Consider the following 17125-nt stretch of genomic DNA (forward strand, 5'->3'; position numbering starts at 1 on the left):
TTTTTGTTGCTTTTGATGGGTTCTGACAATGTCCTCTATGCCAGGAATAGATCTTCCCTCCAATGCCTGTAGGAGACAGAATACAGGGGGATAGGGCCTTCAGGTGGTCTGCATAGGACATTTTACTTATGCACTGTATTTTTAGTGCGGAACCTCTGTGGACTTTCCAGTTGTTGGACATGACTGGCTAGGTACATACCAAAGGGGGCAAAATGATAGGTCTGATGAATGATGCCATACCTTTGTTTATAAGTTGCTCAGCATAGAATGATTTACTCACCACTGTAGACACATGATGGTCAAGGCTAGATTACTATTTGTGTGTGTCTATTAAGTCCCTAACTACTGGGTCACCTCTAAGAGGTGTGCTGTCAATATGACAGTTACCTGGGATGAATGACTTCCCAAAGAATACTATTATGCATTTCTTGGCATTTAGTTTTAGTCAATGGCTCTGATACCAGTTGCTTGTCTGTGTCAGCCCCTCCTGAAGAACATTTGTGTCAGTGTGGATTCATAGACAACTCCTAATTTGCAATCATCTGTAAAGACACTGACATTGGCCTCAACTTCTGAGAAGTAAATGCCAAAAAGGAGCAGTCCAAGGACTGATCCCAGAAGGACTTCACTTGTGACTGGCCTTTTTGTAAAGGTGGACTTCCCAATTCTAACTTCTTGGGTCCTGTCTGTGAGCTAGTTGGCTATCCACCAGGTGACATGGGGGTTTGTACCTAACCTCCTGAGTTTGTCAACAATGCCCCAGTAGGGTATTGTGTCAAATGCCTTGGCCACATCAAAGTAGGTAGTGTGAACAATTCTGGCCTCATCCATTGCTTTGGTGATCATCGCAAAAAAGTCCACCAGGTTGAGTAGGCATGACCTAGCCTTGAAGAAACCAAACTGGATTAGATCCAGTGTCTGGAGGTTTACTATATCTCTGTTGATTATCTCCACGATAATTCTTTCCATGGATTTACATACAAGACTAGTGAGACTTATGGGTTTGTAGTTTTCAGGGTCTGTAGATGGCCCACCTTTGGGCAGAGGGATGACTGTTGCCTTTCTCCATTCATGAAGTACAGAGCCTGTTTGGAGGCTACAGTTAAATGGCAATTCCAGGCCTTGATAGGTCATGTTTCATGCTATTTAGAAGGCATCCTGGGATATTGTCTGGGCCCATTAATTCAGTGTTCTTGGTCTTAGAGAGATCATTAAGGACCTGTTCCCTAGTGATAGTAGGGGGAGTCATATACAATGATATTTCCTGAGAGAAGGTTGGCGGGGGGTAAAGTTGGAGCTGAATTTATCAGCCAGAAGGTTTGCTATATCTTCTGGTTCAGTACAGGTGGCTCCATTTACAGTGAGCTCTGCACACAACTGTATATTGCCTTTGATGGTTATGCTTGCCTTTCAGGGTTACAAATGTTTTTTGAGAATACTTCTGCTTTCAGTTTCTATTCGACTTTACTCCTGAGAGCTACTGGCATCTTCCTTGAAAACTGAATTACTTATACAACAGCAGAATTTGTGTGAGATATTCTCCTGGCACATTTAGCAAGCCTATGACTAAACCACAACAGTCATGTAAGCCATCACTGCTTTGGCTCTGCAGAGCATCTGAAATGGGCTTTTGCTTACAGATGCATTCTTTGTCTTTACACTCTAAATTCATTTTCTCTTTCTTATTTTCTCACAAATGCCACACTCCTCAATTTTAGAATGCTACTCAAGTGTTACATTTTGATAAAGGATTATGTACTGTTTATTTTATATTCACTTGTCAAATGCTTGACCTAATAGTGCCACCTGATGACCACAACATATTAAGTGCACATATAGCTCTCCACTCAGTATTTGCCACCCTTAATGTTTTAACAGTATCATGATATAAAATATCACACTCTGCTACTATGGCTAGTCAACTTTCATTTCTATATTTTTTTATCCATTAATTCTCAGTATTTTTACCAAAAATCTGCACTGTTTTGTCCCTACTTTTAGAATTTTACATTTTCACTTTAGTGTTACCAAAACCAAATTTTCATGTTTGTTCAACAACATGCAGTTGCTCACTTCTTTATGATTCTTGGAAAAGTGTCCATTCTTAACACAGATTCTGCAAGACTAAATGATTTCAGGATAAAGCTTCCTCTTGTATTTACAGCCCCAACTACTTCATGATGTTTTATATGCTCCCCATATCTTGAATTCTCAGATAGTGCTCTTTTTCACATCTGTTATTGTTCTACTACATTGTCATTTTCTAATTCTGCCTTATCTTTTGACCCGCGTGTTATTGTGTGAATACCCATAGTTCTCAAATAATTGTTTTAACCAAAGAAGAGAAACCTCACTTGCTATGTATATGTTAAGGGTTTTGTTAATGTCATGTCTACCTCTTAAGGAGTTCGTCTGGTCAGTGGATTCTGGGAGGTTCTTAGAAGTTAAGCATTCAGAAGTGTCACAGCCAGTCCTACTGGGAGAAAATACACCATGAGAACTTTGACAAGCAATGGGTTGCAAAGACTGCTGAAGTTGTGTTTCCAAATACAGCTGTAATGTTGCAAAGACTGCACTGCACCATGTGCAAAATCAGGTGTTCATTATAAACAGTCCTGTTAAATTCTCCAACTGCAGAAGACCATCAAAGAAATGACAAAAACAGTCTTCCCTTGTATGATCATTTCTTAGAGCAAAACTATTCTATCCCTTATAAAGGAATCAAATAATTCATCAAATTTATAGTCTTTAGCTCTGTAAGCCAGCTTAGTACAACAGGCCTCTATAGTCTGTTTAGGACCTTGTGCTCTTCTAGAGAGAGATGGTAAATAAAAGGCAGATCCTCATTCTCAATTCCTGTACTTCACTTTAATTGTTGCCACTCCGACTTTCTCTTCAAGTAAAGTAAAAGGATTAAATACTTTCAATGCTTGTTTTCATGCAACAAGTAGGAATGTAGCACACTACCTTTTCAGGCTTCCTGACTAATCCACCCAAAGAAAGGAGGAAATTAATGTTTCATAGGTTGTTACTGAGCTAGCAAGTCCAAGAGACCAGTAAGGAATATAGCCTACATTTCCATTTGTCCCAAAGAACTGTCTGGCTAAGTAACTTGCTCAAGGTCACACAACAGGCAATGAAAACTGAGACAATCAAACCCTGCACAACAGGAAGTAGCTCATTAACAGCTCATAGCATTAATCCTCTGCACCAACTGCCAGACAGTTTGCAGCCAAAGCTTTCAATTTCCTGCAAAGGTTTTGTCCTGTGAAATAATTCCTTATGGCTTCAGGTGAGTACTTTTTCCGAATTAAGAATAATACATATACTTCTTTACTTCTGCAGATATATTTCTTCAGCCAAGAAGATATTTCCACAGTTCTGAAAATATTTCTCCAGTTCTGACAAGATGCAAAGCCATAATGCTAACAACAGAGAGACCCTGAGTATGTTATCAAGCCTCAGTGAGCATTGCATTCAAGAGAGACTTCTGTAGAAGAACAGAGTAATAAATGAAACAGAAATTACTCCACCAGACACTTCACATTAAAGCTGTACATCCTGATGCACAACAGATCTTAAGGAGTACTTGGGTAATGGGAAAGAGCAGACATGGTTCCTTCAAATAAGGACCTGGGACTCTGTCATATGTGAGCTGTGGCGAAGACCCCCAAGGAGCACTTCCAAGATGCATATTTTTGAGCTACTGATGCAACAGGATCCAAACTCATTTTCCAAAGATAAGTTAGTTTCTTCAAAGGTGGATGAAGTTGCAGATGCCTTTAAATAAATTTTGTAAAGTTTTGCAGCATTGTCCTGCTCTCCACAAAGACATGATACTTGGAAATGCCAGAAACATGCACTTTAGCAGTAGAAATAACTGACTAAAATACAACTGACTGAAAGAAGTCAGAATCCACAGCAAACTTAAGACATGAGGCTGCACAAGGTATGTCTATGCATAAACAGAACCCTTGTTAAGTACACCAGAATTTAATGGATGGAAGGCTTTCTGGAGGCTTCAGTCACTTCCAGAACTCTAGTGGGTCTGGGGGGAGCAGGGATCTAAAGTAGTAATTATGCCCTGAATGCCAGCAGTTATCCCACCTACGGGGATTTCCTTGAAGGAGATGACAAATTAGAACCACATCCGGTTCAGTCACTAAAATCAACAGGGAAGAGATTTTTTCTTTCTCTCTAATTTTTAAAACATTTTACTTGGCATGGCCCTAAAGAGACTAGCAGAAAGTCATACAAGACTCCTTGCCTTGGAAGAAAAATATGTATCCAACAATTCCGTTATACCGGACTGAGCAGGCAAGGGAGCGGACCTTCTCCCAAAATAGCAAACAGGTAAAACTTTGTGAAGCCCCACTCACAGAAGTCTGTGACCAGGCAGAACTCCTACAGTTTCTGCTCATGCTCTTTCAGCATGTTCACCTGTCCCAGAAAGTGGAGCAGGAGATACCTCTGTGTACAGCTCACTGACATGCATGCATGTCAGGAGGTTCACATGCATGCCGATTTGTATGATCATGTACCACATCATGTATTTGACAGGGAGGAGGATAAGAAAATCTGGTTTCAGCTCGTATGCCAGATCTATTAGGACAAAGAAGACTGCCTACAATTCTAGCTGGCTTATGTGAAGTACCTCTCAGTGGGTGGTGGGAGGTGGTAGTTTTTTTTCCAGAATCACGAAGAAGCCAAGTTAAGCTGCCCACCCCACTAGCAAAGCAGCTGCTTTTGGAACCTGCAAATGGTTCTGCTACAGAAAGGAAAGGACTGCAGTCAGATGGTGGTGATGACCCACCACTTCAGAACTTTGTCAGAAGGGTCTATACCCATGAGAAGACCCAAAAGTGAGCAGCGACTTTACAGGCAATGATACTTCATAGTTGTCTGCAGCACACTCAGTCTCAAGTGTTTAAAAAGGCAGAAGGCGAATCATAGAAACCATTAAGCATAGAAAGTGCAGAAGGCTTTGGGCCAGAGCACATTACTGTGTTCTCAACAAGACTGTGAAAGCCAAATATCTAGGGTCCCTTCTGTGAGAAGGGTTGACTGAAAATGAAGACAGTGCAGCTATGCTCTGATAAAGTCCATCTTTTCAGCTGGGCTTAAAAAAGACTCTTCCTAGTTTGTGCAAATCCTAGCATCTGTAACTGAAGAAGTACCCACACTGGGGATGCTACCAATTTCAGAAGCCTGTTATCCAGTTAAGTAAATGCATAGATGTCCTTTCTTCAGCAAGGCTTCCACCACCATTGCTAGAGCCTTGATAAACACTATGGGTGCAAAGGATATAGCAAATGGCAGAAATATGCATTGAAAACTGTATTTCCTCAGTATAAAATAAAATATCCAGTGCAGACCACAGGCAGTGATATGGAAGAAGGCATCCACCATGTCCTACAGCACCATGAATTCACTCTTCAGTCACAGAGGCATGGCCTTCTGGGGAGTTATGTGAAACTTGACATACTGGATGTACTCACTGAAGATATCAAACATGGGATGGAAGTTTCCCATTTCCATTGATACTGAAAGAAGGAAGCAAAAAACAATGGCCCCATTCTGAAGAGGGAATGATGTCTCTGACCCCTTGGAAAAGTAAAGACTGGGCCTGTCAAAAACTCTCCAGAGATCATATGGAATCGGAGTGTAGCCCTTTCTGGCAAAGGTATAAAACCTTTAAGATGTGGCCATCTGTGACCATTTCAAGAACACAATGGTCTCCTATGATGTCACTTCAAGCCAGTGTGCGCTATCATAACCACTTCCATGACAATTCTAAAATATAGTCAGTGCAGGCAAGACTGCAAATGCTACCCACTGTAATCACCCCTCCTGGGTGACTTTGCAGGCACAGCTGAGGATAGCAACACTGCCTTATGGTTGAATGCCCTCAATCTGTAAGGAGGCTGCTTCTTTGAGAACTGGCCTGCTTGGGAAGCAGTAGCAGGTCCCTAGGGATCACAGTGGCCCTCCACAATAGTCAAAGCTCATTTCTTCTTCTGGTGGTCCTCCACCAAGTCCAGGAAAGCCTGCCTAAAGAGGACCTTCATCGAGGGGAGGGGAAGGCAAGAAGAGAGGCTTGACTTGAGCTCAACCTTACAACACAAAAACCTCAGCAATGTCATACAGTACATGCACTACACTTAGAGAGTGAAACATCTTAGAAGAAAGGCAACAGCATCTAGATGCTTCTAGGCTGCAAAGATGGCACCTTTAAGAGGAGGGCCCATGGATGGGATTGCAGAAGGATCTTTCTTCTACTTGTTCTCCAGATACTCATTTAGATGTTATTGATGGGAAAAAAAGACAAGCATAGGTCACTACAAGAAAAAAACTTCATTCGCTTAATATTGTCTCAAATGAAGTATTACTGGAGACTGTGATACAGAAGCAGGACACAATTTTCTTTTCCATTTCATAAAGTAGCATCCTATAGGCCCCATGAATCACTCTTCAAAGACAGACAGGCTGAGGGGAATCCCTCCCAACTCTAAATGATGGACGGTCTGGACCATACTCACTGTTTAGTAAGCAAATGAGTAATGGAGGTTAGACAATTGGGCATCAGTGTCTGGAAACACATCCACAGAAAGTGGCGCAAGAAATAGAGAGGCCACAAAAAGGCTGAACGCTAGCATCAGCCCATGTTCCCTCGGGGTGTGCTCTAGATACACCATCAATGTGGGTGGTAGGGATGCACTGTTTACCAGGTCTCTTGTCCAATGAAATAGTAGTTTGGCACAAGCTCGACCATTACTAGTTATAAATAAGGCCACCTTGAATATGGATGTGATGAATTCCTGCCCTCCATGTCCTTTGTCTTCTTATGGTGCTCTGGGCACAAATCAGAAAGAGAGAGAATCCCTGCACTGGGCACTCTCAATTAGTGCCATCGTGCAAGACAAAAGGTATGCCTGGAACTCCTACATCCTTTATCTAAGGGCAGACACATTAAAATTCTGGCATTTATGCCACTGCTTCCCATCAGGCTTTCTCCAAACAGTAAAGGCAATGGCAATGTAGGTCTGTGCTTTTGATGTTGGCCACAAGATCACTAGGAAAACATATATTCCAAATATCAAATGTAAGGACTTTTCCCTGATGAAACTCAGTACCGAGACCCAAACCGCATAAACGGGGCAAAAGAACTGACAGAAACCAGGGATGACGACTGCTGTCCTAGCCTGGTGTGCAACACCAGTATAAGCACTGTCAGGAAGTGCACTCTCATTGGTCTTCATAAATGGAAAACAGCGTAGCTGAGCTGGGGATTGCACAATCTAGAATTCCAACAGTAATTCACGTTTGAGGATTAGGATACTGGAACAGACCTGGTGTTGACTTAGATTTTGGTTTCCCTGTTCCAGAAACAGTTCACAATTGAAAGACCGCTTTGTCCAAAATAAGGACAATTCCTTCAATGGTGGTATATATATATATATATATATATATATATATATATATATATATATATATATATATATACACACACACCTACATGGATGTACAAAATGCTGTACTCAACAGTACAGTCAACTATTTTCTAGACTTTTCTTTCATCTTTAAAGCAGCTGTTAGATGTTGTCTAAAGGTTTACAGAAGCTTCAATTTAATATTCAGTACACAAAATTCTCAGGTTTCTCCATTCACTGACAAAGACAACAAATATTCATACACAAGGCAGCTAACTCAAGACCTTGTAGTAACTGATGGTGGACCTCCTAGTGACCAAGTTACATGTCTGGAACTTGGCATGAAGCTGTGGAATTCTACTGTACCACTTCAGTAATGTTAACATAAGTCATCCAAAGACAGAGACAGACTTCACAGTCAATGGGACAAACAGAACAAAAATGCAGTGCTTCTTAATTATTCCTTCCAGGGCAAAAGATTACGGATAGATTCTGCCATACTGAAGAAAAGAAGACAATGAGAGATGCCTTGGTCTTATAACAACAATACTGGCGTGGAGCACTAGGGTGTGCTTACAGATGTGTGTGTCATATGGTACAATAATGCTGGTGCTGAGCACTAGGGTGTACTTACAGATGTATGTGCCGTATGATAGGAGGATTACATACAAAGGAAGATGAATTCATTCTCAGAAAAGGGGAACAGAATGCACATCTGGACAAAAAAGCAGGTTAACAAAGGTACAACAAGAGTAATAAGGCTGTTGTTAGGGGGTGAAGGACACTGGAAACCAAGGGCAGTTTGGAAAATGTTGGTCCTTCATAACAGAGGTTTCAGTCTTAATTAAGTTACATACCCAAACAAACTGAAAGCTGTCATAACAGTATATATATTTTTAGGAGGAGACAGGAAATAGGTAGCTTAAGCTTCACATCCTAGCAGCTTGAGCCTGAAAAGAAGTAAGGACATATTTATGCTGCTTGGAGACAATGCACAGAGTGCCTGAGATGTGTATCAACAGTTAAACCCCACTGATTATCACAGAATATCTGTACCTCTTCACATAAGCCTTCACATTGCATCAGGCCAATTACTGTAACAGAAAACAATGCACTTTGCATGTTATGTCAATAAACATGGTATAATAACCCAGAAACCTTCCATTCCAGAGAAAATGAAATACACTGCTACACTGAGTTTAAGCACTCACTGTTTCTAAGAGAATAATGTTTCAGGGTTTTATAAAAACATAATATACTGAACAGTGCCATAATAACAGCAGATTGACAAACTGGAAAAAAAATAGGAATTTCCACTGGAAGACCTTCACATTTTAAATTAATACACCTTACCTCTAAGAAAACTCAAAAATAAGGCCCCTCACTTAAGATCTGGAACCAAGAAATCAGGATCAAAGTTAAGATAACCAAAATATACAAGTAAGTGAATAAATGAGTGACAGATTATATATATATTTAAAACGCATCTTTCCTGGAAAGGAAGTACAAAACAAAACCAAAGCTGTGACCAACATGGATGGTTTTCTATAATAAATGCAAGCATCAAGGCAGAATGAAGTTTTTAGATGCAGAATTCTGCTGAAGATAGGATAAATACAAGGCTGAACAGTCATCAGTGCCTATAATGTAGAATTCTGCTGAAGATAGGATAAATACAAGGCTGAACAGTCATCAGTGCCTATAATGTAGAATTCTGCTGAAGATAGGATAAATACAAGGCTGAACAGTCATCAGTGCCTATAATGGCCAGAAAAGCATAAAGTCTGTGTGCTCTTTGGTACTTGTATCAGATAACACCAGAAAAGATGTAGCACAGAAATTAATTCAGTTCTGCTTCAGAGTACAAACACCAGCACTTCAGTGGTTCGGTTATGTCAGGGGTCTGCAACCTGTGGCCCTGGAGCCGCATTTGGCTCTTCCACCCCTCTGCAGTGGCTCCCTGTAGCTTTGAAAAATAATGGCCACTCTGCAGCATGACACACACACACTGACAGCGATCGAGTGATGGATTTTAAATATTGCTCTTATAAACTTGCTAGAATAACATGCATTCCACACACACTGTGAGCGATCAAGCAATACCTTGACAGCATCAGCAACTCCTGAAAGGTTTCTGTTCCTCTCCACCACACCTCTGAAACTCTTAACCACAAGAAATCTGGACACAGCCTCAAATAAATGGGGAGGAAAAATAGGGACAGATTTTAAATACTGCTCTTAGAAACTTGCTTGACCATGACTGTTTCTGTTAACACACACACACACACACACACACACACACACACACACACAGCTACCTATCAACTGTACAGATTTTTGCAGAATGTCCTGATTTTTGCCTCAAATTTTTTATCTGTTTCTCATAAAATTGTGGTTTTCTGGCAAATCATTGGCAAATTATTTAGAGCTGATGTCAGAAAATGTAAGCAAAAAGAAATGAGAGCCATGATAAAGCTATGCGTTCACAAGCTAAAACCAGTAACAGAACAATAAAATGGCTTGACAACACCAAAAGATTTATTAGAAAAGAAATAAAAAGCTTTTGGATGACAATCCTGCTTCAATGTTTTTAATAAATCTTTTGGTGTTGTCAAGCCATTTTATTGTTTTGTGAGAAAATTTAGACAGACTTTTGAGCTGCAGACTTCATACCCTTCAGAAAATTCATGCTAATGCAAAACCTGTTCTATCAACTTTCTAATTTTGTAAGTGCAATATTTAAAATGCGTCCCTATCTTTGGGTCTTTGTCTCCCCCATTATTTATGGCTTTGTCCAGATTTCTTGCTCTAAGATGATGAAAGTTATGATACTGTTTGTATAACTGCTAGAATGACCATTCAAGACAACATTCTTATTAAACAACTCGACCCTGGAGCCGTCCGTTATTAAAGAAGAATTAACTACTAATGGCTCTGTATCCGTAAACGAGTCACTCCTATTGTTAAAATCAGCATTTACAGATGGAAACCGTTCCAGTTCAGTTATAGAGTTCAGTGGAAAAGGAGGTTTAAAAATTCCGTATGCACTGGCTGGTAGTTTGATAGTGAATTTTTAGTGGAATGTGACAAGATAGCTGAAATGTTTCTTGCTCGAGGTTACCCGGGGGGGGGGGGGGGGTCTTATTAACGAAATGATTGATGAAGTGATGTATAAAAGAACTAACATTTTTTATATACCATTATTACAGGGTGCTCTGTCACCAGTTAATGAGATGATCAGTATTCAGAAGGTTAAAAGGTCACCAGTATCATTTATTTTAACGTGTAGCCCTGAGAGTGGTCACATTATTTCAATTATAAGAACTGGGACTTGTTAAGCAACAATTTGGAATTTCGTACTTTGTTGGGCTTATACCCCTCTTTTACGTTTAAGAGAGGTACGAATTTGAAAAATTTTATAGAAATGAAACAAAAAGTTATCAAGAATCCCGGGATGAGTAAATGTGAATCGTGCAACTTTTGCAAACATATGAATATAGGGTACTCATTTAACATCAGGGACAGTAGTTCCAAGACCTTGTCAGGCAAGTACAATTGCAACTCAACCTACGTAGTGTACATTGCTCAATGTAAACTATGCCCTGCATTCTACGTAGGAAAAACTGATCGTAGACTGAGAGAGGGTATATGAGCACCTATTCTACATTAGGAAAGGCAAGGTTGAAAATGCTTTAGCGGCCCACATCAAAACTAACCCCACACATAGTTTTATGTTTAGAGTAATTGACCATGTAACTGGTGAAATAAGTGGTGGTCCAAGATCTTTGTTATTAGAAAAAAGGGAATTGATTTGGCAGATTTGTTTAGATGTTTGCCATTTCCCAGGTATAACTGGCAGTTGCTCTATACAATGTTTGTTAAAACTTAAAAGTCTAAATAGATAACCAATTTTTATAAGCATTTTACTATGACAAGTCATCCTGTATCATGTTTTATGCTTTGTATTTGATGTTTACATGGTTTTCATTATTGTAGTTGATTAAATATGTGGTTTATACATTTTTTGATACCGGAGTGTTAACTTCCATAGTGAATGCAGCGTCAACTGGTTTTGGTTGCAGAATGGAAATATTTAAATGCAATTTATATGTATTTATTTTTTAATATCATGAAAAAATGTATGCATATTATTTTAGAATGGTACATGTTGATAGCAAGAAGTTCTCCCGTTCGATTCTTGGCTGGAATGCCTTCTGTGTGGAGTCTGTCTGTCCTCCCAGCGGTCGAGTGGCATTCGAAAGACATGTGTGAATGGGCATGCCTTTGCTGAAGGTTGGGCGTCGGGCTGGCACCTCAGCACAGTAAAAATCTACTGCCAATCATTAGCGGACTGGAATTCCGCTGTGGCAACTCCTAACTGGGAAAAGCCGAAAGAAGAACAAACAAACATGTTGATAGTAGACATAGTTAGTTACACATTTGGAATGATATAGTTGTTTTTAATGAATGTATTTTAGTTTGATTTTTAGATATTTATTTGTAAGATTAATTGCAAATTTATTGAATAATTGAACAATTAGGGGGTGGAGGGAAGTGTATTCTTGTATAAATATCAGTTTGTACCTGCTGTTATTTGTCTGAAGAAGTTTGGTCATTGAACCAGATGAAAAGCGCTCAACATTTTCAGTGTGGTACTGTGGTTTGTTAATCAACTTTTTATTAAAGAGCTGAATAGCTGAAGATTGCTGGGTGTTTGAGGTGCCTTTGTCCTGCATTTTTGTCTTTTTCTACAGTTTATGGTGTTGGTTCGTCTTTCCATCTTATTTATTTGTTACACAGGTAGGGAAGAATGATCCAAAAGAATCTATTGATCCATAGTCATTGGCCAAGTCAATTATAACCTTAAAACAACACTAGCCAAGTAAATGAAAATGGTGCAAATAAAATGACAAGAAATGTTACGCGAAGGGCATTAAATAATCACTACAGATCCAAATATCAGGTTGTAAACAAGGCTAATGGCATTCTGTCAAAAAGCTACTACCAAATACCACGTCTTGTACAGGCCATAAGTCGTATAGACAGTCACAAGCAAAATAAGTTGCACTGTGTATCAAAACAAGAACATTTACCTTTCTAAGCTACATGCATCTATGTGTAACATATATTTATATCACGTGCGTACGCACATGCACACGCATACACACAAATGTATATTACATGCCTTGACATTAGCAGGAAGAGTATTCTTCATTTGAGGAGCTAAAGTAGAGAAACCTCTCCTGGACAAAGGAGTAAGAAAGAACTGTCTTTGCCCAAGAGACAAATAATCCATCAGTTGCTTACAGATGCATCCTATACCCAAGTGGAATACAACTGCCATGAAAGATCAAGTTATACAAAACTGTACATTATACTATCTACCCACACACATATGGGAAGCCAGAAAACCCACTTATCACAGAACAACCAGAGGTGGTTTTAATATACTGAATGTAGGAAGATATCTCCATTTGCTTCTATTTATTTACTTTTAAAAACTAATCTTCTCCAGTCTTGAATACAAGAAATAACTTATAACAGATTGCCAAAGAAAGTGTGAGCACAAGAGAAAGGATGCATTAGAAATGTGGGAGGAAAATCCCATACTCTGTGGTTTCGAGCCATAGAAATTGCTAAAGATTCTTCAAGGCAAAGCTGACAATTAAGTCTAGTAGAGAATGTTCCCAAATTAAACATCAAATGAAGTCAGCAAGCCAAGCCAAATATCTATTAAAATGCATTTCTTATAGAATTTCATGTCTAATGGCAGCACCTATTAAGACATATCCCTTTTACCTATAAAGACACAAATTATAAATCAGAACCAGCTCAGAAGTCTAATTAAGGAAAATGGTTAGTGAATACTCCACTGCCATATAAGTATCCCTCCAATAAACTGCTGTGTCACAGCAATGGCTGACAAAATGAAGTTTCACGGATCAAACTAACACTGAAACACTGAGAAGTTTGGATGGAAACTGTAAAGTAGCCATTATTTCTTAACAATGTGCAAATACGACTGGGGTAAAACAGCCTACCTTAAAAGATGTGAGTCCTTAAGCCAGAAAGTTAAAGTTCATATTAAGAAAAGTGAGGCAGCAATAAAGGCTCTTTAACTGTCAGCACAACAACCAATTACAATACAGATTGCTAAAAGGATAAGAATTCTGGGGACATTCTATGTTGCACTATCCTTTCTAAGTATGGAAGGTAGTACAAGCAAAATGTGTCAGCATTCTCAGAGCCTGGTGACACTATATCCATTGATACCAGCTCCCCTGAACAGCAGATTTGGCAGAGAAAAAGTCAGAATACTTTTCACTAACTTATTCTTAACCTCACTTTATACAAGATGAGGAGTTTATATAGAAATAATGTGCTGTGAAGTTGCTGGTCTTCTGTTTAGCACATATCTGTTAGGGTTCTGCTAAGAGGATGTAGCTAGATTGAAAAAAAAAAAAACATAGTAAGTGTGTAAATCTAAGCAAAGAAAAAAAATTGTATCTTTACATTACAGTAACAGCCAAAATAAGTTTATTTTTAAGATAGTTTCGGAACAGGCATTATACAAGTGCCATAATTTCATAACCCCCAACTCTTTCTCTACACGTTATATCTTAAGGATGTGAAAGACAGTAGGGTTTCATACTTTAATAGAAAGTTTCTTGTAATGTCTTATTTATTATTAGTGTCTAATGCATATATATATATATATATATATATATATATATATATATATATATATTTATTAAACTGGAATTTATTATACTAATTTCATCTTAGCATACACGATTGATATTTCCATGTTTGAGTTCTGCTTCTGTGACTGGCAGAATCTTTTAGGTATGTTAGTATCTGTGAGATGGCAAAATTGTAAGAAGACATTTGCTGACCTTCTTTAAGTATGGGAGTGCCTTCGCTGAAAGCTGTACATCAGGCTGGCAACTCGGCACCATAAAAATCTACTGCCAATCATTAGCGGACCGGAGTTCCGCTGTGGTGACCCCTAACCGGGAAAAGCCGAAAAGACAAACAACTGTTCCCAGTTTGTTAAAGGATTAAAATTTATAAAAATACAAGCTTCAGGGCAATACTCAATATGAAATGCACAGCTGTAAGCTAGGCATCCACTGGTGATGCGGCCGAGATCCTTTTTTTCCAAGTGCTGCATTGGGTATTGGGGATTTTTTGTGAGATTTATAGAGTGGAAAGTCGTTTTGTTGCTTAGTAAGGATATGAATGTGGCACATTGTTTTTACACCAAGTAGCAATGTTTAGTATGGCATGTGGCTGTGCAGAGAGTTCTCTGCAGATATACAATTACATGTGGAGAACATTAATAGCTCTTACTTTATCGGCAACTGTTTCATCAGGGAACTTGGATATTTACTCATATTATGGTAAAATGATAAATACAATTGAATACAGGACAATTATATACACTATCAACTCATACTTGTATAAAGTGAGGCAAGTGCAAGCTGGTAGGACATATTCACTGACTCCCACTATCCAACTGAAGATGTCTGAAAACAATTTCAGCAATTTGCTCTCTGAAAAGAAAACAAACGTACAAAAATCAGATGACTCTTGAAACTAAGACTATACCAGTGATCAGTTTCTGACTATGAATGATTATAACAGTAATTCAGCTGTGCTTCTCTTTGGGATTATTGAAAATGTGACCTGCAATAAAGAATGACCTTAGCTGTAACAGGTTGTGTGCAACACAAACTTACTCTATTAGGATCAATTCCATTCACTTGTCGTAGCTGATCCAGCATCCACTGCGACCGTCTTACAAAAGAAGATGAACCTTCAAACTGTTTTACTTTGGTAATCGATACCTGCAGAGGCTTCTTATTTGTCACTAAAAAGAAATGCAAAATAAAACAGTCTCAGAATACAAAGTACTATCATTTCATTCACTACTATTATGTTAATTCACAGGAGATCAAGACAAATGAGCCAGCATATATTTGCCCAACCCAACAAGCCTTCTATATATCAGTTATTTCACTACAGACTATTTTCTACCAAGTCACTGACTATCCTCTGTGAGCCTTTTTGTGCGTGTAAAATATGTATTTCTGAATTCTACCACCTTTTTAAACAAGTAATGCCATCCAACTACCAACCTCTTGGCAAATGTAATTTCCTAAAGTGCTGCCATAGTTAACCAAATTGATATGTGCTTCTTTATTGTAAAATTCTACCCTTGCATATTCTCCTATACAGAGTGGAATCATTCCATTATTTACATTTTGTAACAAAAACCCATAACTACACAACAATATAGTCCACACTATCAAATAAAAAAAGCAAAAAGCAAAAACCAAAAGCTGTGAGAAAGACCAGGTAGCCATAGTAAAACAAAAAGAAAAATGTTTAATTCCACTAAGCACTTTTGTCTGGAAATACAACAGACTTCAGAATAAAAATACTCCATCCCCCTTAATCACATGACAATTATCCAATTAAATTCAAAAACAACCTTAAAACCTGAATAAGTAATTTCAAATAGGAAGCAGTTGTAAAAACATTTATATAGGTTTCCTCCTATTTTTGAAAAAACAAAAACAATACATATTTAACATGTTTACACTTTATAAGACTTTAATCTCAAAGCACTGCCAGTAGAGATAGTTTCATTCAAACCTGGAGTAGTGTTAGTATTTAGCCCGAGCTGACAAAGTTCATGCTGTTCCAAAAGGTCCTCCCAAAGGCCACCGAAGGCCACCACTGAAAATCAAGACCAAAAAGAAAAAAAAGGAAATAATGCTCACTATCATCATTAATATATGTTTAGCTAGGGGAATTAGTAGATTTATTTTTCCTAATGTCTAGGACATGCTCATATATGCATTCCCTGAATTTTCTCGTGCGTTTTCACTACATAAAAAAACAGAACAGTTTTGACAAAAGGCTAAGTAAATTACTCCAGCAGAATTACAGTTGAAAAAAAAATGTTTTGATTTTATGCCCATAAACTAACACTGTATTCGCAATGAGTAAAAATTTACATTGTGAACAGGACCCACACTTTACAGTGCCTGTTTTTTTCTGTGTGACAGGATAACCGATTACTCCTTGTTCTAAGAAACTTTTAATAGTTTTCCCCTTCAGATAAACAATCCTAGGTCAGTTACCAATCTTGTCAATGATGTTATTGAAACAAGAAAATATCAACCAATTTCTACAAAGAATTCTTCTAATACAGGGGTGCTCATTATAAAATTCCATGACAAAAGCAGTAGTGTAGTCTTTTTTAGTATCCTGAGTCACACTAAAAAACTTTTTCCAGAGTCTACTAGGAAGTTGTTGTAAGTGGCGTAATAGTCCCTGCCTTCCTTTTGAGTGATATCAACTGTAATGGATTCAATAAGATAATACGGATAACCTCTAGCGAGGAACATGTATCCTAAAACTTTTCCTTCAAAATCAAACATTACATCATCAGATATCATCCTCACCAACCTGATGTACTGCCTTTTTACTATCCCCCTTTTTTTGAAATTCAGGGTGATTACTATTATAGTGCAGAAGACTGTTACAATAGGTGGGCTTTCTATAAGTAGTGGATGTAATAGAATGCTAAGCCATATCTTTACAAACTTTAATGTCCAAGTAGTTTATAGAGAAATAGACGAAGATACAGGTAAACCTGAAAAAGGAAGTGGTTGAATTCAAAT

General features: G+C 38.4%; 1 protein-coding gene across 1 annotated transcript in view; it reads right to left on the bottom strand.

The window, feature by feature from the left end:
- Positions 1-15682, bottom strand: part of STXBP6 (syntaxin binding protein 6) — a 475126-nt gene extending 459444 nt beyond the window's left edge. Inside the window, exons 1-2 of the mRNA XM_044073464.1 lie at positions 15568-15682; positions 15173-15330 (exon numbers count right to left, since the gene is read on the bottom strand). Of these exons, the coding sequence (XP_043929399.1) occupies positions 15173-15330; positions 15568-15682 (273 nt within the window). The remainder of the gene's footprint in view (positions 1-15172; positions 15331-15567) is intronic.
- Between the last annotated feature and the right edge of the window lie 1443 nt (positions 15683-17125).

The sequence above is a fragment of the Protopterus annectens genome, chromosome 6.part0 (genome assembly GCF_019279795.1).
Source record: "Protopterus annectens isolate FY-2018-M chromosome 6.part0, PAN1.0, whole genome shotgun sequence".
In the NCBI taxonomy this organism is placed as follows: domain Eukaryota; kingdom Metazoa; phylum Chordata; order Ceratodontiformes; family Protopteridae; genus Protopterus; species Protopterus annectens.